Consider the following 15,460-nt stretch of genomic DNA (forward strand, 5'->3'; position numbering starts at 1 on the left):
ACAAGGTGTGTACTGCTTCTAAATAGGAAGATTGTTCCTGTTACTGCAAAGCCATTCACAAGTGTGACCACCAGAAAACCAGTTGCCTTAAAAAAACCAGACTGTTCCCCAGTGAGAACACGTGTAAACACACACACGTGTTATTGTTTGCCTCTGAAAAAAAAAAGCTAACAGAAACCATTGGTTTGAAGGGAGAAAATTATTTTAAATGTTAATGTTTACCATGAAGTGCATGTAAAAACAACAGGGGCAGAGAAACAATCTAATATGTTGCATTTATTAACATATATATAATTTAGCATGACAGACAATTTAAAAAAAAAACATATTGTGACTTTACAGCATGATTTTCACTGATGTGGGCTGTCTGTTTGAGCAAATAATGATAATAAAACTGTGGATGAAAAGCCAGTGTTCCTTCAAGAGTAAGAGATCTGTAATTGGTTAGCTACAGATCAGATCGTTTTAATCCAAAGCATATTCAAAGTGGCAGAGCCACACAAATTTGCTGGATTTCAGAGCGGTCTTGAATGAATCCCACTCTCTTCCCGTCCGAGAACCGAGTGTTCTCTTCCAGAAAAAAAAAAAACCAACCATTGCGAATGACGCCATGACTCATTGATCATTTTGTCACTTCACTCATCTCCTGCGGGGAGATTCTCTTCAATCCTTTTGATAAACTTCATGCGAATTTCTGTGACGTTGTCCCCTCTAAGGGTGTCTTGGACAAATTTGACATCCACAGCCATCTGGACCTGGAAGTTAAAAAAGTATGCATCAAATTTTTCACAATCAACATGAGACGAGGCTTTCTAAAAAAGTAATAATAACAAATTTAAATGAAGAGCCTCCGTGCTTATTCAATACAGTGCATGATTTGACAATAATACTTACGGTCAGTGCAATTTAAGAAGAAGCGGCACAAAACTAACACATAAATAAGCAATTATATCTACATATGTTGCTAACAAAGGTCATGAAATAAAGTTTCAACTGGTGGTAAATAATATTCTAGTCCAGCCTGGCAGGCGGCCTCATATTCAAAACAGGTAACAATATTTTACAGTAACAAATGATTAAAAGCAATAACTCACATGAACACAGCCTTGTTATGTTCCACTTTTAAATTCAGGAAAGCAGGATCCACGTCAGGGGTGAAGTGAGCTCATAAATTTTAAAAATAATCACGACGTTTTACCGGTGCGCGTTAAAAGTTTCCATTGGGTTTAAAAAAGACCATTCTGAAAGAAATTGGATTTCCCCACCCACCCTCGTCTTCTCATATTATGACATAACAACATATAGACATTATAGTGCAGGATAAAGGACATTTTTGTTCACATTTGAATGCAATTTTTGACATGAGAAAATGAACCAAACAGAAAAAAATGTGATGAAAGTGAATCTAGTGAAGGAGGATCTTTTGTGGGTGTGGTTAGTTTACTACAAACAAAGCTAGTGTTCTGGTAGATGGTAGTAAACTAGTAGGGATGTGTTTCATTTTTTCTAGCTGTCATTGATACTGATAGGCATGAACCAAAAGACATTTGTTCTAAAATGCACTGCAGAAGCAAATTTATAATTTACTGCAGAACGTATGGTTGGTTAGCTACGTGCTGTGGTGCTAAGTTACCATCTCCAGGGCGCCGCGGAGCACGCCGCACAGCAGGTTGGAGTAGACCAGCGTGTTGTGGTTATCGGGCAGCTCCACAAAGTCAACCAAGGGGTTGCTCTCCAGGATCAGAGAAAACTCGTCTCCCGCTGGGCTCCAGTTGGTCACGCTGGGGGTGACGCCGAGGTATGTCTTAAACGCCACCTGGGTGAAGAAGCCGTGGACGTTAAAATGGCAGAACCGGATGGAAAATAGATGGATTTCGTCACTGAAATAGGACTTAGCATTAGCTAAAGGGTCAAAAATCTAACAACACGTTGAAAGCCGAATTGAATTTTTGAGTATTTTGGTTAACAGAAATAATGTCTCTTTGTTTAGGGCTGTGTGAATGTAAATAAATATATTTTGGAATATCATTTTGGATTATTTTATTTCTTGTAACCCCAAAAAATGTTCAATACGGCTGCAGTTTTTGGTTATGACAAAGTATGGAATAACGTGTACGTCGTGACGCAGCCAACATATTGAAAGCAGATGTTAAAAATGCTTTTTTTTTTGTTGGGGTCACAGAGGAAATGATGACCTCTACAGAATACGACAGAGAGGGAAGGAAACGTGAACACGTGTTCCAAAGGAAATGGAAGTAGGATTATGTCAGCCATCTGAACATATGAAGGTCTTGTCAATGTGAGCACATATTAAAAAGTCAGAGATCTTCACTTTGGGGATGAAAATGCAACTTTTCTCCTCCTTTCGCTCAGCATTTAAAGGATGTTTCAATAAAATGCCTTTTTCAAATAATCTAACCCCCCATTTGGAAGATATCCACAGTCACGCTCTGATTAGCCCGCGAGCGTCCAATCACCTTAGCGATGACATCGGCCGTTTCTCGGAAATCCTGACACCTGCCGACGCTGGAGCGTGCCAGGAAGTCCTCGATGAGACGCACGCCGATGTTATAACCCCTGTGAAAGTGAGAAGGGGGAAATTAGAACGTGGAATGAACGGACATTTTCCTGTAATGAGATGGAAGACGGGGTGGTTTCAACTTGAATCATCTGGCAGGAGATTCTACTTCTCTACAAGGTCCCCTGTGATGTGCTGGCCCACTGAACAATGATGACAAACTCATCAGAGGCCGGGAAACATGAAGCAGAAATTCCTCAAATTTACTTTCAGCCACACGATATGTTGAATTCAGTCATTCTTAACCTGTTTTTTAACCAGTTTCATAAGCGCATTCACTGAACCCTACATTAGTGTAAAAGAAAACATGATTTTTTTTTTAATTTCAAGATATCAATTTCCCGCAGCACTGATTGGCCAAGCAATGTCACGTGATCATCTGCAGCCAGTGATGATCAAGTTTTTTAAAAATGTTTGGCACAGCAGACTGCCAATATTCATTCTGTGAAAAATATGAAATTGCCATTGACATAACACATTGTGCAAATAAGTAGTGTTCCAAAACATCTGATTTGACTAGAAAGTGAATCATACAGTTCACATAATAAAACGCATGCACAGTTACTAGGGATAAGGGAGTAGATGAAAAACCAAGCTTGCATTTTATCTGTGGAAGTCAATGTATATCCCATTTTATTAACTATGGTCCCTTATTTAAATGCTGCGTTTAGCAAACTTACATCTTGTCCAGTTGTTTGTTGACCTCCTCATCGTTCTCGTAGTCTTTGCATAGTTGCGTGACCAGAGCCCCGTACGTTAGTGTGAACAGCTCAGAATTCTACACGGGGAAAAAAATACACAAAATATTGCTCAAATTGCTAAAATGCTAACTTGTGATAACAGATGACTAAAATAACGCGTAAATGACGGACAATTGATGCGATTTATCACCAAGTTGCGCTAACCTAATGTTAGCATCTCGTGCGCACTACGATGTTTAATTCATCTTTTTAGAAATAAATGCTTACCATCTTCTTGCTGTCTGTTGTGCGATTGGATTGCCGGGACATTGTGGAAATTGTTATAAAGTGCACGGAAATCAATATTAATCCTTTTAAATGATATTTATGGAGACTTTTGAACTATTTCCGTATTAGCCACGATATTTACTGGCGTCCAACATTCAATGTCGATTACACATATGAACAACTTCCGGGGATACTCGAAAGCAAAAATATTCTATTATAGTTCAGGCTCAAAGCTCTGATAAATTGCAAAAAAAGTTCAAAAGAACCTATAATTTTATATTAATGAGTAATTAGTTTATCAAACGCGTCCATAATACTCGTACTAAACGAGTATGAGCAATGTTAACCTCTTATTTTGAAGCAAATGAAACGTTATTTGTGCTCTATTTTATCTTGATTTTTTGCAAACACTTCGGCGTACAATGACTGCCCTCTTGTGGTTAGGAAGAACAAAACAACGCATCAGAAACTGACTTTACATTAACAGACAACTGGGTGGCAGTCTAATATTCATTCCGAATAGTATAAATTCATTTCAAATATTACTACCCTGAGCGATGAACTCGTTGAGAAAATACGTGGATTATTTCCCGTTTTGAATATGTCATATTTGCCAATTAATTACGCCATCAATTAATAAGAACGTCAGAAAGTGACGACATTCATAGTGTGCAAATAAATACACGGAAGAATACTGTGTATTCGGGGAAGCAGGAACCCAAATCAAATTTAGTGTAACTGAAAGTGGAAGTTTTTTCTGGCCTACACCAAACAATGTCAACAATTCAAATTCTAACGCCATCTTAAATGTTCACCTAAATGGTTTTCTTATCTTTACATTGTGATGGAAGTGGAACTATACTGCACATTAACCGGGTGCTGTTTGACCTAAAGGCAATTCTCACCGTCACCACTATCATCCTCATCCTCCTCCTCTTCAACATCCTCCTCTTCCTCCTCCCTCCTCCTCCTCCTCTTCCTCCCTCCTCCTCTTCCTCCCTCCTCCTCCTCCTCCTCCTCCTCCTCCTCCTCCTCCTCCTCCTCATCCCATCGTGGAGCGCCAGTCTGCCGCTCGGCGCTTCCAGGAATCGAAGCGAGGAGGGTTATTTGAGAATCCGCGGACGGCGTGGCTGCTGTGGACCGACCGAGGTGAGCTCAACTCCTGCGCAACGATGACGGGCAAATCGGTGAAGGACGTCGACAGATACCAGTCGGTGCTCAACTCTTTGCTGGCGTTGGAGGAGAATAAATTCTGCGCCGACTGCGAATCCAAAGGTGGGTCGTCTTCTTGCTGAATACAAACAGGCAACACCATGCGTCAAGGCGATTGCACCATTGCCTTCGTCAACCTTTCAAGATATGACTTCTCTTTCTTTATCACCTAACCGGTGGTTTCAAATGAATGTGAATTCATTGGGATTGAAATCAAATTAGCATTGTAGATGTTGATTATCATTTGGACCACTCATTGCTCTTAAGGGGCTGATTTATGTCATATTCTCATGCATGTTTTATTACCTGCACAAAAGTACCCGGTGTACTTTCAGATAGCTTTGAAATGACTCTAATGGAAGTACAATTGCTGATACTATTTGTCTCGTTTGTTTTCAAAGTATCACTCACATTTTTTTAATTAACTTTCCTAAATTGCAACGCCCATTTTGATTTTGGCACACAAAAATAAAACTCCTATGCCTTCCCAATAGGTTTTTTTTTTCAGATATACTGAGCATAGAAAAAGTAATAGAATGAAGTACTAATTTTCATTCCCACCAATGTTGTTTTTGCATTTTCGGAATGTTTTTTGGAGTTTCTTGCTTTGTGTCAGGTGACCTGAGATGGTTATTCATTTGTTAAACCAGTTTTTCCACTGCTAAACGCTCTTGTTTTGAACACATAAGCAAGTCAGACAACGGAAAAATGAAGAAAAATAACAATACATTCACCTGTCTTGATAGATAAAAGGCAAAATAATATGAATCTGGAATCTTTTAGGTCTTTTGAAAGGTAAAAAAAAAAGTTGTATAGACACAGTTTTCACAGAAGGCTTTATTTCGTGGCGAAAGTGCGGGTATTGACGTGGATGACCCGAGACCTTGAGAGGCATTGGATGGGAGTACAATTACTGTTTGGCATCCCTCGCTACGCTACTTAGCAGCACTTCCATCTCTGCTATAAATCCTCCAATCAAAATCCATGCTGGCATCCTTCCCGGCTCGCTGACGGGAATATTATGAATGGTGGAATGACTAAGCGGGTTCCAGCTGTGCACATGTGCGTCTTAGCGTGTGTTATTTACTTACTCGATGCAAGTTGGAATGACACAAGTTGCTGACTTCACAAATTTTTAATGAGAGTCTGCAAGCGGGCTCTTGAGTGCTTTAATGTTGTGATTTATTCATTTGTCCTTTCCACCTTGTCTCCCAACAAGACAAAATATGATGTAGCAAAACATGATCTCCTGGGGGATGATGAAAGCAAGGCTCTCATTGGTCAACTTGAGGTGTTGTCACAGAAGATTTGTCTATTCGGAGGTGCTCGATTGTAGTTAGGTTAGAACTTTATTTCATCCCGTATTCGGGAAATTTCTTGGTTGCAGTAGCAAGACAGACACAAGACACACAAGACATTGTAGATCTAGGTAAAAAAACTGGAGCCACACACAGGAATGTCACTTTTATGACAGCCATGTATGCAAATGATCGATTTGTCATGCAATTTATTTTATTCGTACTGCATGAAATTGTATCATTTTAAAAAGTGGCCTGATTTTAGACTGCAAATTAAGTCATCGTTAGATGACAGAGGAGATTAGTGAGCGGAAAACATCTGTATTGGGTTAGAAAAAAAAGATGGGCGGATTTCTGTTTACAAAGTTATGGGAAACTCACTCGTATTCTACTAAAGTGGGGGTAAAAAAAATAAAAAATACATATATAATCATGTTTGCCGTGAGCATAAACATTGCATGTTTCTCGCCTCCTTCCTCAGGGTGTTTGTTCTAAGAGGAAGTAGCAAACCCACAAAAAGTACAAAAAGGAAGCTGGGAGCCAATCACCACGCAGGAAAACAATTTAATAATTGAAAATTTTTGGTTTCATGCTTTTTGTTGGAGTGTGGCATTTTATTCCAGGGGCTCTTATCGGGCCTGCATTCTTGCGTTGCCGTGGGGATGACATCTGTTGATGTCATGCCTCCAAACCCCGCCCCTCACGTGTTTTTATCAAGTAAGGTGCCAGCAGGGATTTTACTCTTTGCGTCCCCGGAGTCTTTGAGTCAAGGAGAGAGTGACACCCAATCAGAATACCACGTTCTAATTTGTTTTCAATTATCGTCTTTTATTAATCAGACCCTAAAAGGTCACTATCTAAAAACCACGTTATTTCCAGTCTTCATTTTAAATGTTTCCCATCACAGTTGGCCCTCACATTTTAATGCAGATGGTAAAAATATGAATTATCAATCAGAGTCCATCTGCTTGTTAATATAGACCGCTAATACTGGGTCATAGGATGGCTTCGGGGGTGCTGGAGGGCTTTAGGGGGCTCCAAAATTGGAGTGTTTGCATTCTGTGTGTGTATTCACAGTACATGTCTGACACTCAGAAGGACTATAAACCATTTTGGCTATGTTTAAATGCAATACAATGATACCAAAAAATGGATCTAAATGTCACACACATTTTGTTGGCGTTTTCCACATGCTTTTGTTACGGTAAATGTCCCACTTTGACTGATGTTAGTCAAATAAATCCACGTGTCAACACATTGTACAGCTGCCATGTGCTTGAGTGGCGATAGCAAGTCGCACGCGGGTTCCCACAATTGCGGCTCGGCGGGATTAACTGCCGAAAGTAGCATTTATCCTTGTGGGATGTCGGTTAATGAGATGTATGCATTGGCAGGCCTCTCGCGCACGTGCGAGGTAAGCCAGTAAGTACGGCTGAAATGGCTTTGTATTCTACAAACCCGGGAAATTATTTTCGGGTGTAATTCTTAGCGGGATTCGATGTTTTTTTGCAGAACTCTCATTCTTTCTGACGTGGCCTCCTACTGTCCTGACTATTTCTGTTCAAAGTAAACGTTCGGTAAACAATACACAACTCTCGCGCCTCCCCAAGCTCGGGCCTTATCTGGTTGCTAGGCAACCTCTACAAACATCAGGACCACTCGTCCGTAATTAGCTTCTTTGGTTATCCATGGCGTGTACCTAGTACTGAATAGCAGTCATAAAATAAGTTGCAAATTGTGCACGTTCATTATGCCAACATCTATTTTTCCAGTTTCAATCTGTATTCAAACTATTTTGCAGACGTTTATACTCTGTATGATAGGCCAACTACCAGCTAGCTTTCTAGCCAGATAGATGCTCACAGTAGATGACATTAAAAGATGCAATAAAAACAAAGGCAGTGTTGGCTGAAACGGCAATAATTCAGAGGGAGGAACTAAAAGGTCAGCCTGTCGCAAAGCCATAAAGGTGCGAGAGAAAGCAGAACTCCAAACAGCCAGGGGAGAAAATGCAGATTTGAAAAAACGTCCACAGCAAACGTCTTCCCCTATTCGGAAAGTTTGCGCATATTTGATAATCCCTCGCAAGTGTTTGCTGCAGTTAAGAAGGCTTTGCGCAGTAATTCTATTATTAGTCAGCGTGACAGCTAATGCTTTTGCCAGACACACTTCATCTTCACGCTTCACGCAACGTCTGCCTGTCATGCCCCAAAAAGCCCGTGGGTGACCATTATTTCGGCAATATAGCTCAAATCGTCGCAGCATACAAAAACAGATTTGTTCGGTGGCCTCCGTCTAATGCACAACTTCCTCTTTTAATGGACGATGCATTTGAGGAGCGCTTTAAAGGCTTTTTTGCACCACCTAGTGCTCAAAGAGCCACACTGCAGCAACAAGTGAGAAGGAAGATCAATATCTTCATGATGCTTTTGGACTCACTCACCGTACTTAATTATTCATGAAAATAGGACAAACCCTGAAATGATGTAGAGGCTTAAATATGTTTCTTTTATTCTCTAGATCAGGAGTGGCCATAACGTTGATCTACAATAACATTTTGATCCTTTGCCGATGTCGATTTCCTTAGCTAGGCTTTAATGAATTTGTCATGTCCGCAGTAAGCTTTAGCGTGATTGGACAGTGGATTTTCACCTTTCACCCCGTTTTTTTTTCATTTTCTGAACCGCTTTATCCTCACTAGGGTCATGTGGGGGTGCTGGAGCCTATCCCAGCTGCCTTCCGGCCCTAGGCGGGGTACACCCTGAATTGGTGGCTAGCCAATCACAGGGCACAATGACACAAACAAACAATCACTCATACCTAGGGGCAAATTAGTGTCCAATCAGCCTGTCTTCGGAATGTGGGAGGAAACCGGAGTACCCGCAGAAAACCCATGCAGGCCCGGGGAGAACATACAAAGACCACACAGGTGGACCGACCTGGATTTGAACCCAGGATCCCAACTGTGAAGTTGACCCACTAACCACTCATTCACCGGGCCATCCCTGATGTCAAGTTATATCAACATAAATCATTGCTGAGCTTTTTCAGCGGCCTGTGAAGGTTAATTCCTTGAAAAGTAGATCTTGTTGCGAAAAAGTTTCAACACCCTTGCAGTAAGTCATGTGTGGTACCTTTGCACAAATGTGGAATGTTACAAGTGCAATCAGTGGATTGGAGTCAGGTGCTTGTTGGTTCAGCACTTCCCCCGACCCCCGTTGGTTCAATTCTGTCTGTGGAACAATAAGCAATTCCCCAACCCCCCATCCCCACCCCTACCCCTGAATTCTAACCCACGAGAGGTTGGCTCATTGAAAAGTAGATCTTGGAGCAAAAAAAGTCTGTGTGTTTTGGTGAAATTTCCCTCTCAGTCTCCTTGGATTGGATTGGATAACTTTATTCATCCCATATTGGGGAAATTTCCTTGTCACTGTAGCAAGAGGGTGAGACTACAGACACAGCAAAATACATTTTAGACATAAGTTGTCCAATTGAAAGAAATTATGTCTGAGGGGGGGGGCGGTCTGGCGGTTTGAGTGGTTAGCATATCGGCCTCACAGCTCTGGGGTCCTGGGTTCAAATCCAGGTCGGTGTGATACTTTTCAATGAGCCAACCTCCCACAATCTACCCTGCTTGTTGTTAGGGTTTGAATTCAGGGGTCGGGGGTGGTGCTGAAACAACGAGCACCTGACTCCAATCCACTGATTGCACTTGTAACATTCCACATTTGAGCAAAGGTACCACGCATGATTTACAGCGGGGGGGTTCAAACCTTTTTGCTACAAAATCTACTTTTCAAGGAGTTAACTTTCACGAGCCACTAAAAAATCTCAGCAATTATTTATGTTGATAGAACTGACATCAGGGACGGCCCGGTGGACAAGTGGTTAGTGCGTTAACATCACAGTGGGGATCCTGGGTTCAAATCCAGGTCGGTCCACCTGTGTGGTGTTTGTATGTTCTCCCCGGGCCTGTGTGGGTTTTCTGCGGGTACTCTGGTTTCCTCCCACATTCTAAAAACATGCATGGTAGGTTAATTGGACACTCTAATTTTCCCCTAGGTATTAGTGATTGCTTGTTTGTGTCATTGTGCCCTGCGATTGGCTGGCCACCGCCTCTGGCCCGAAGTCAGCTGGGATAGGCTTCAGCACCCCCCAATGACTTTCTGTAATTGGTCTAAAAATAATTGGATTCTTTGCACTTTGCCTCCCAGGAGAATCTAAATCAATCTTTTTCAGGTCCCAGGTGGTCTTCGTGGAATTTGGGTATCTTCATCTGCATAAGATGCGCCGGTTTTCATCGAAATCTCGGGGTCCACATCTCCAAAGTCAAGTCTGTCAACTTGGACCAGTGGACGCAAGAACAAGTCCAGGTAGGACATTCGGATCTGCAACGGGGTCGTCTTGTTGTTATATATTTTATCCATTGCAGTGCGTTCAGGAGATGGGAAACGCCAAGGCCAAACGCTTGTACGAAGCCTTCTTACCCGAATGCTTCCAGCGACCCGAAAGCGACCAGTCGGCGGAGAACTTCATCAGGGACAAGTACGACAGGAAAAAATATATGGATAAGGTCCTGGACATCCAGATGCTGCGGGTGAGTCGCCACCATCACCACGGATAGTTTTTATGAGACATGAAAATCACGTTTTCAATGCAGAAAGAAAAGAGCTGCGAGAACATCCCCAAGGAACCGGTTGTATTTGAGAAAATGAAAATTGTAAGTGGATCGCACAGCTGCCACAATGATGTGGTTGTTTTTATTTATTTATGCAAATGCGCCGCCTTCTCTGACTCTTTTTGTCGTTTTTGACAGAAAAAAGACATCAGCCCGAAAACAGACTCCCAGTGCGTGACGGACTTGTTGGGATTAGGTATTGTACTGCCGGCAGAATACATAAAATAAAAAAATAAATGATTCAAAGAATCAAATGTTGCCATTTCTTTTCAGTGTGTATTTTTTGACTTATCAGATTTTCTGGACTGTAACTGGCACTTTTTCATAGCACTCAATACATTTTTTTTCTTTCCATTACATTAGCATTTATTGATTTATTCTACTTTTTTGTCCTTCTGGTAATAAAAAAAAATGCCTAGTGCGACCTATGGTCCGAAAAATACTGAATTACAAATATATACACACATGGATGTCTAAATATTTCTTTTTATCAGCCTTACGGCATTTGTAATCTGTGATCCAGATGCACCTGCTCCCTGTCCCGCCGCGTCCAATGGCGTTCCAGGCAGTCGCCAGAGTCCGGCAGGCGCTCATTCTGCACATCCTGCCTTGGATCTCTTCAGTCACCTCTCAGATTCTTCCACGTCGTCCACAAACAACACAGTGCGTCGTCTCGATGATCTCGTCGGCGTTGTCTGTCTTTTGTCACGACTAAAAAAGCAATTGCTTCAACTTCAGGCAGCCTCCACCTTCTTGCCTCAGAGCCGAGTGACCGCCTCCGTGCCTGAAAACCTCAGCCTGTTCTTGGATCCGGCACCCCGGAAGGCAGAGGGCGCGTTCAGGAAGCTGTCCAAGGACTCCATCCTGTCCCTGTATGGCTCGACCCCATCAGTGCACCAAAGCAGTATGGCGCCACATCCTCACGGTTAGGGATCCTCCATTTTTTTTGTTTTTACATCGAGTTACACATCAAATAAATTTTAATCCAAAAATAAGACGCTGTATTTTAATTGAAGTATTTAAATTGTCTTTCTTTTCCAAGGCCTGTACATGAACCAAATGGGTTACCCGACGCACCCGTACGCTTCCTACCGTTCGTTAGCCCACGTCGCCGGGATGGGCGGGGCAGTGGGCGTGTCTCAGGTGGGTGCGATGAGCCGGCAGCAGAACGGCTCGATGGCGGCTCAGCACGGCGTTTGCCAAAGCATGATGGGACAGCAGAACGGTGGCGTCATTGTGCAGCAGCAGTCCGCGGGGGTGATGGGACACCCTCAGGCTGGAGGCCCGGCGCCGTTAGCCCATCAGCAAGTGATTGGAGCGCAGCAGCTGCAGTGGAACATTGGACAGGTGTGTGTGCGGGTGTCTTATTTGATGTTTTTGGACCCGCCAAAACGTCCCTTATTGAATTTTAACCCACAACTTGTAAATATTTTAAGATCTGCCAACCACTGGCAATTCTAAAATCTTGCTATAATGTTTTTAGATGAGATGAGATAACTTTATTCATCCCGTATTCGGGAAATTTCACTGTCACAGTAGCAAGAGGGTGAGAATACAGACACAGGAAAAGACACCCTAGACCAGGGGTCGGGAACCTTTTTGACGAAGAGAGCCACAAACAATTCATATTTTCCAATGTTATTCCTTGTGAGCCATACTACTAATTTAAAAGTCAAAATACATGTCAACGAGTTCCTTTTCATTTTTTTTTTGTAATTTCACCACTTTTAAAGTGGAAAAAAACTGAATATTTTTTAAAAGATTCTTATGCTTTTGCTAATCAATGAGAGGATGCATTCCAGAAGACTCTACTGCAACAAAGAAGAAGATTAAAGCAGTTCTAGATGTAATATCTCAGTTCGGTCACCAGCGATTTCCATATTTTAGCTCACAGGTTAGCAAAGAACCAGATGCACCCATCAAAAGAGCCACATGTGGCTCCCGAGCCATAGGTTCCCTACCCCTGCCCTAGACATAACTAGGCAATAAATAAGTCAATAAATAAATAACCATTAAAAATAATAATAACCATTTAACCATTTGATTTGTCTTTTATAGATGACGCAGCCCATTCGACCCGGCATGAATCAGTTGAGTCAATCCACGGGGAGCACGGCAGCCCCGACTTTGGCGCACATGACAGCACACGTCTGGAAATAAACGGTATTAAATCCCTGAGAGAGAACTTGGCGAGCCCTCGACGAGAGCTCGGGACTCTTTTCCAACGCTCGGAGGAGGAGACAGGAGTCAGAAAAGTACAACTACCTCTTCCTCCCTCGCCAGCCCTCGCCAGCCACGTCCGAGCAATCAACCGACCGACCGACCCCAGTCCGATCCTGCCTCAATCTCGGCCTGGGCCAAACTGTAAACGTCCTATCGGCCAATGGCCGTACGTGTTAACAACAAAAAATGTCTACACTTGCCTTTGGGAACTTTTCGTCCGTGCAGCAACAGGGTCAGACGTGCACATTTTGATAACTCAACGGGAATACTTTCTTTTAGTCCTCACTTCATTTGGGACATTTTATAGTGGTGACGCATGCCAACAAATGGTGTCTTTTACCTTCCAGTTTGATGAATTGAAAGTTTTTCATTTCATCCTTTTCCCTTACTAATAAGCAATCTATCCGGGCTTCATCTGGGAAGAAAATGATGAATATTTGCACATTTCTATGTGAAATACAGCCCCTGAATATCAATACAATGTCTAACGGCGGCATCCATAAATTTGCCGTTTCGTCATTTAAAAGGGGAAGCTCCGGGGTGGTTTAAAGCACACTAAAAATGAACGGGGTAATCCTTCGAGCAAAATTGTCGTTGCTTGACATGAATCAATCAACACAGTCGTTTCATGTAAAAAATATATGTAGCACTCAGGCATATTTAGAATGATATACGGGCGAAAAGTGGTTAAAATGGTATTAAATTCCTTTAAATCTACTGACGAGGCAGCTACGCGTTCCTTATTTTAACGCGCACAGCACTTCCTCGCAAATCAATATCTTGTCTGTTGTACGCAAGAGCCTTGAACTAAATTTTGCAGAGCTGCCAACCTCGGTCAACGCCATTTCAGGAGTAACCTTGTTCCATATCCGGAGTATTTCCGTAGTGATTGACGCAAAATTGATATAAAATTTAAAATAAAAAAAGCAAAGGACAATTTAAATCCAACTTTTATTATCACGTTTTGAAATGACGTATTTTTGCAAGCTATTGAAAAAGTACAGCATGATGAAAATAAGTTTATCTTTGTGTTTGGCTCCTTTTACGTGTGTTTTAAAGTCATTAATTCCACCATGTGCCACACTTAAATAGCACTTGCATGTTGTGTAATGTGCAAATGTTTTGGAGTCGAAGTCAACATGGGATATTCCGTCGAATAAGAAGCTATAAAGTTCTACGAGTGGCTGGATTTCTTAAAAGTGTCATCCAAATTGCCATCCATTTTGCACTTATTCCGCATATTGGTAAGTGCTGTGTACTCATACTTCCTTTGGAACAACCCCCGAAATGATAGGATTTGTTTCAAAACAAAAGACTGGTCAGCTCATCATCCCTTATGAAAAAAAATGTTAAACAGATAGAGGCTACTAATGAAATTGATTGAAATTGAATTTTGAGGCATTGAAATTGTGACAAATTTTGGGGATTTCCTGAGTTCGTGTTGCATTTCCGGGTAAACTCCTGAAATTCTGGGCTAGTTGGCAGCTCTGATTTTGGCACACACCAAAGATAAAGACTAGCTTTACGGGCGTTGTTATTTATATCCTGTATGTAGTCAGCGTGCTGTCAATTTATAGCGCGAGAAGAAGTACGTACAAACGCGAAGATAGTGTTGAAAAATATTTCGAATGTACGACCGGTTGACTGGGCTACTTCCTGAGCGATGGCACGCCAATTAAAGGTCATAATTGTATGCAGTGACGCCAGGTAAACACACGTGGCGCTAACGTGTGCGTTCAAGGCCAGGAAATCGTCCAATGTTTGGGTACAAAGCGTCACGGGGGCTTAGCGAGATCGCTCGGTTTGCGTTTTCGCTCAATTGCATGACGAGAATGTTTATACAATGATTGTGTCATGTGGTCGTGTTTTGAATGTGTCTTTTGAGGGCGACAAAAATGGAAAATGTCAGTGGTGTTATTTTCCTTTTCTTCCTTTGTTAGTGTATCGGTCAAGCAATACACATTGAAATTTTGGTGAGGTTTTATTTTACAAGCAAATGTTTGGGCTTTTTTTTACAATAGGACCAAAACAACTTGTGAAGAAAATCAATGTACGTAATGTTTCTTTGTATTTATTTATTTTTTCAAACAAGCAAACTGCATCTGAACGTCTGATTGTGCTCGGAATGTATCTTTAACGCAATGCATGAACTTCTGATTGTAAATCATCTCCGCTTGAGTCACTTCAAAAGATGACGCATTTTTCTTTATAATGTGTTTTATATGACATTTTCTGTCAAATGAAAGAAATAGAGAAATGAGTCATTTGTCCTACTTGTCATTTATTTATTCATACCGTTTATCCTTGCCAGGGTCCCGGGGGTGCTGGAGCAATGGCCAGAAATGTGTCAATCTTGTTACTAAATAATTCTTATTATGCCCCTAATAACTTACTTTTTTTTCATACTGTGCATCCTCTGCCTGTCTGGTTGCCATAGTTACACATTCCGAGAACGTATAATAATTATTGTTTTAATTTAATGCCAAAGTGTGAAAAAGAATGC

The 15,460-nt window shown here is 41.7% G+C and overlaps 2 protein-coding genes across 2 annotated transcripts; one reads left to right on the forward strand and one right to left on the reverse strand.

The window, feature by feature from the left end:
• Positions 1–256: 256 nt before the first annotated feature.
• On the reverse strand, positions 257–3,790 carry trappc3 (trafficking protein particle complex subunit 3). Its single transcript, XM_077591315.1, has 5 exons — positions 3,547–3,790; positions 3,259–3,356; positions 2,478–2,577; positions 1,634–1,816; positions 257–755 (listed from the first exon to the last, which is right to left on the reverse strand). The coding sequence occupies exons 1-5, from the start codon at positions 3,586–3,588 to the stop codon at positions 636–638; spliced, it is 543 nt and encodes a 180-aa protein (XP_077447441.1). The 5' UTR covers positions 3,589–3,790; the 3' UTR covers positions 257–635.
• A 784-nt stretch (positions 3,791–4,574) lies between these two features.
• Positions 4,575–15,215, forward strand: smap2 (small ArfGAP2). Its single transcript, XM_077591099.1, has 10 exons — positions 4,575–4,821; positions 10,296–10,429; positions 10,489–10,653; positions 10,717–10,776; positions 10,873–10,930; positions 11,258–11,397; positions 11,473–11,659; positions 11,777–12,081; positions 12,793–12,897; positions 13,028–15,215. Exons 1-9 carry the CDS (start codon positions 4,719–4,721, stop codon positions 12,892–12,894), a joined length of 1,254 nt encoding a protein of 417 aa, XP_077447225.1. The 5' UTR covers positions 4,575–4,718; the 3' UTR covers positions 12,895–12,897; positions 13,028–15,215.
• The last annotated feature ends 245 nt before the right edge of the window (positions 15,216–15,460 follow it).

Source organism: Stigmatopora argus, chromosome 21 (assembly GCF_051989625.1).
Source record: "Stigmatopora argus isolate UIUO_Sarg chromosome 21, RoL_Sarg_1.0, whole genome shotgun sequence".
Lineage (NCBI taxonomy): Eukaryota > Metazoa > Chordata > Actinopteri > Syngnathiformes > Syngnathidae > Stigmatopora > Stigmatopora argus.

Excerpts from the sequence above, each read along its gene's own strand:
- smap2 (XM_077591099.1), top strand. The coding sequence starts at position 4,719 with ATGACGGGCAAATCGGTGAAGGACGTCGACAGATACCAGTCGGTGCTC. Across the intron at positions 4,822-10,295 it reads CGCCGACTGCGAATCCAAAG|GTCCCAGGTGGTCTTCGTGG; the intron begins GTGGGTCGTCTT and ends AATCTTTTTCAG. Across the intron at positions 11,398-11,472 it reads CGTCGTCCACAAACAACACA|GCAGCCTCCACCTTCTTGCC; the intron begins GTGCGTCGTCTC and ends CTTCAACTTCAG.
- trappc3 (XM_077591315.1), bottom strand. The coding sequence starts at position 3,588 with ATGTCCCGGCAATCCAATCGCACAACAGACAGCAAGAAGATG. Across the intron at positions 2,578-3,258 it reads AACAAACAACTGGACAAGAT|GGGTTATAACATCGGCGTGC; the intron begins GTAAGTTTGCTA and ends TCACTTTCACAG. Across the intron at positions 756-1,633 it reads TCCGCGGCGCCCTGGAGATG|GTCCAGATGGCTGTGGATGT; the intron begins GTAACTTAGCAC and ends TTTAACTTCCAG.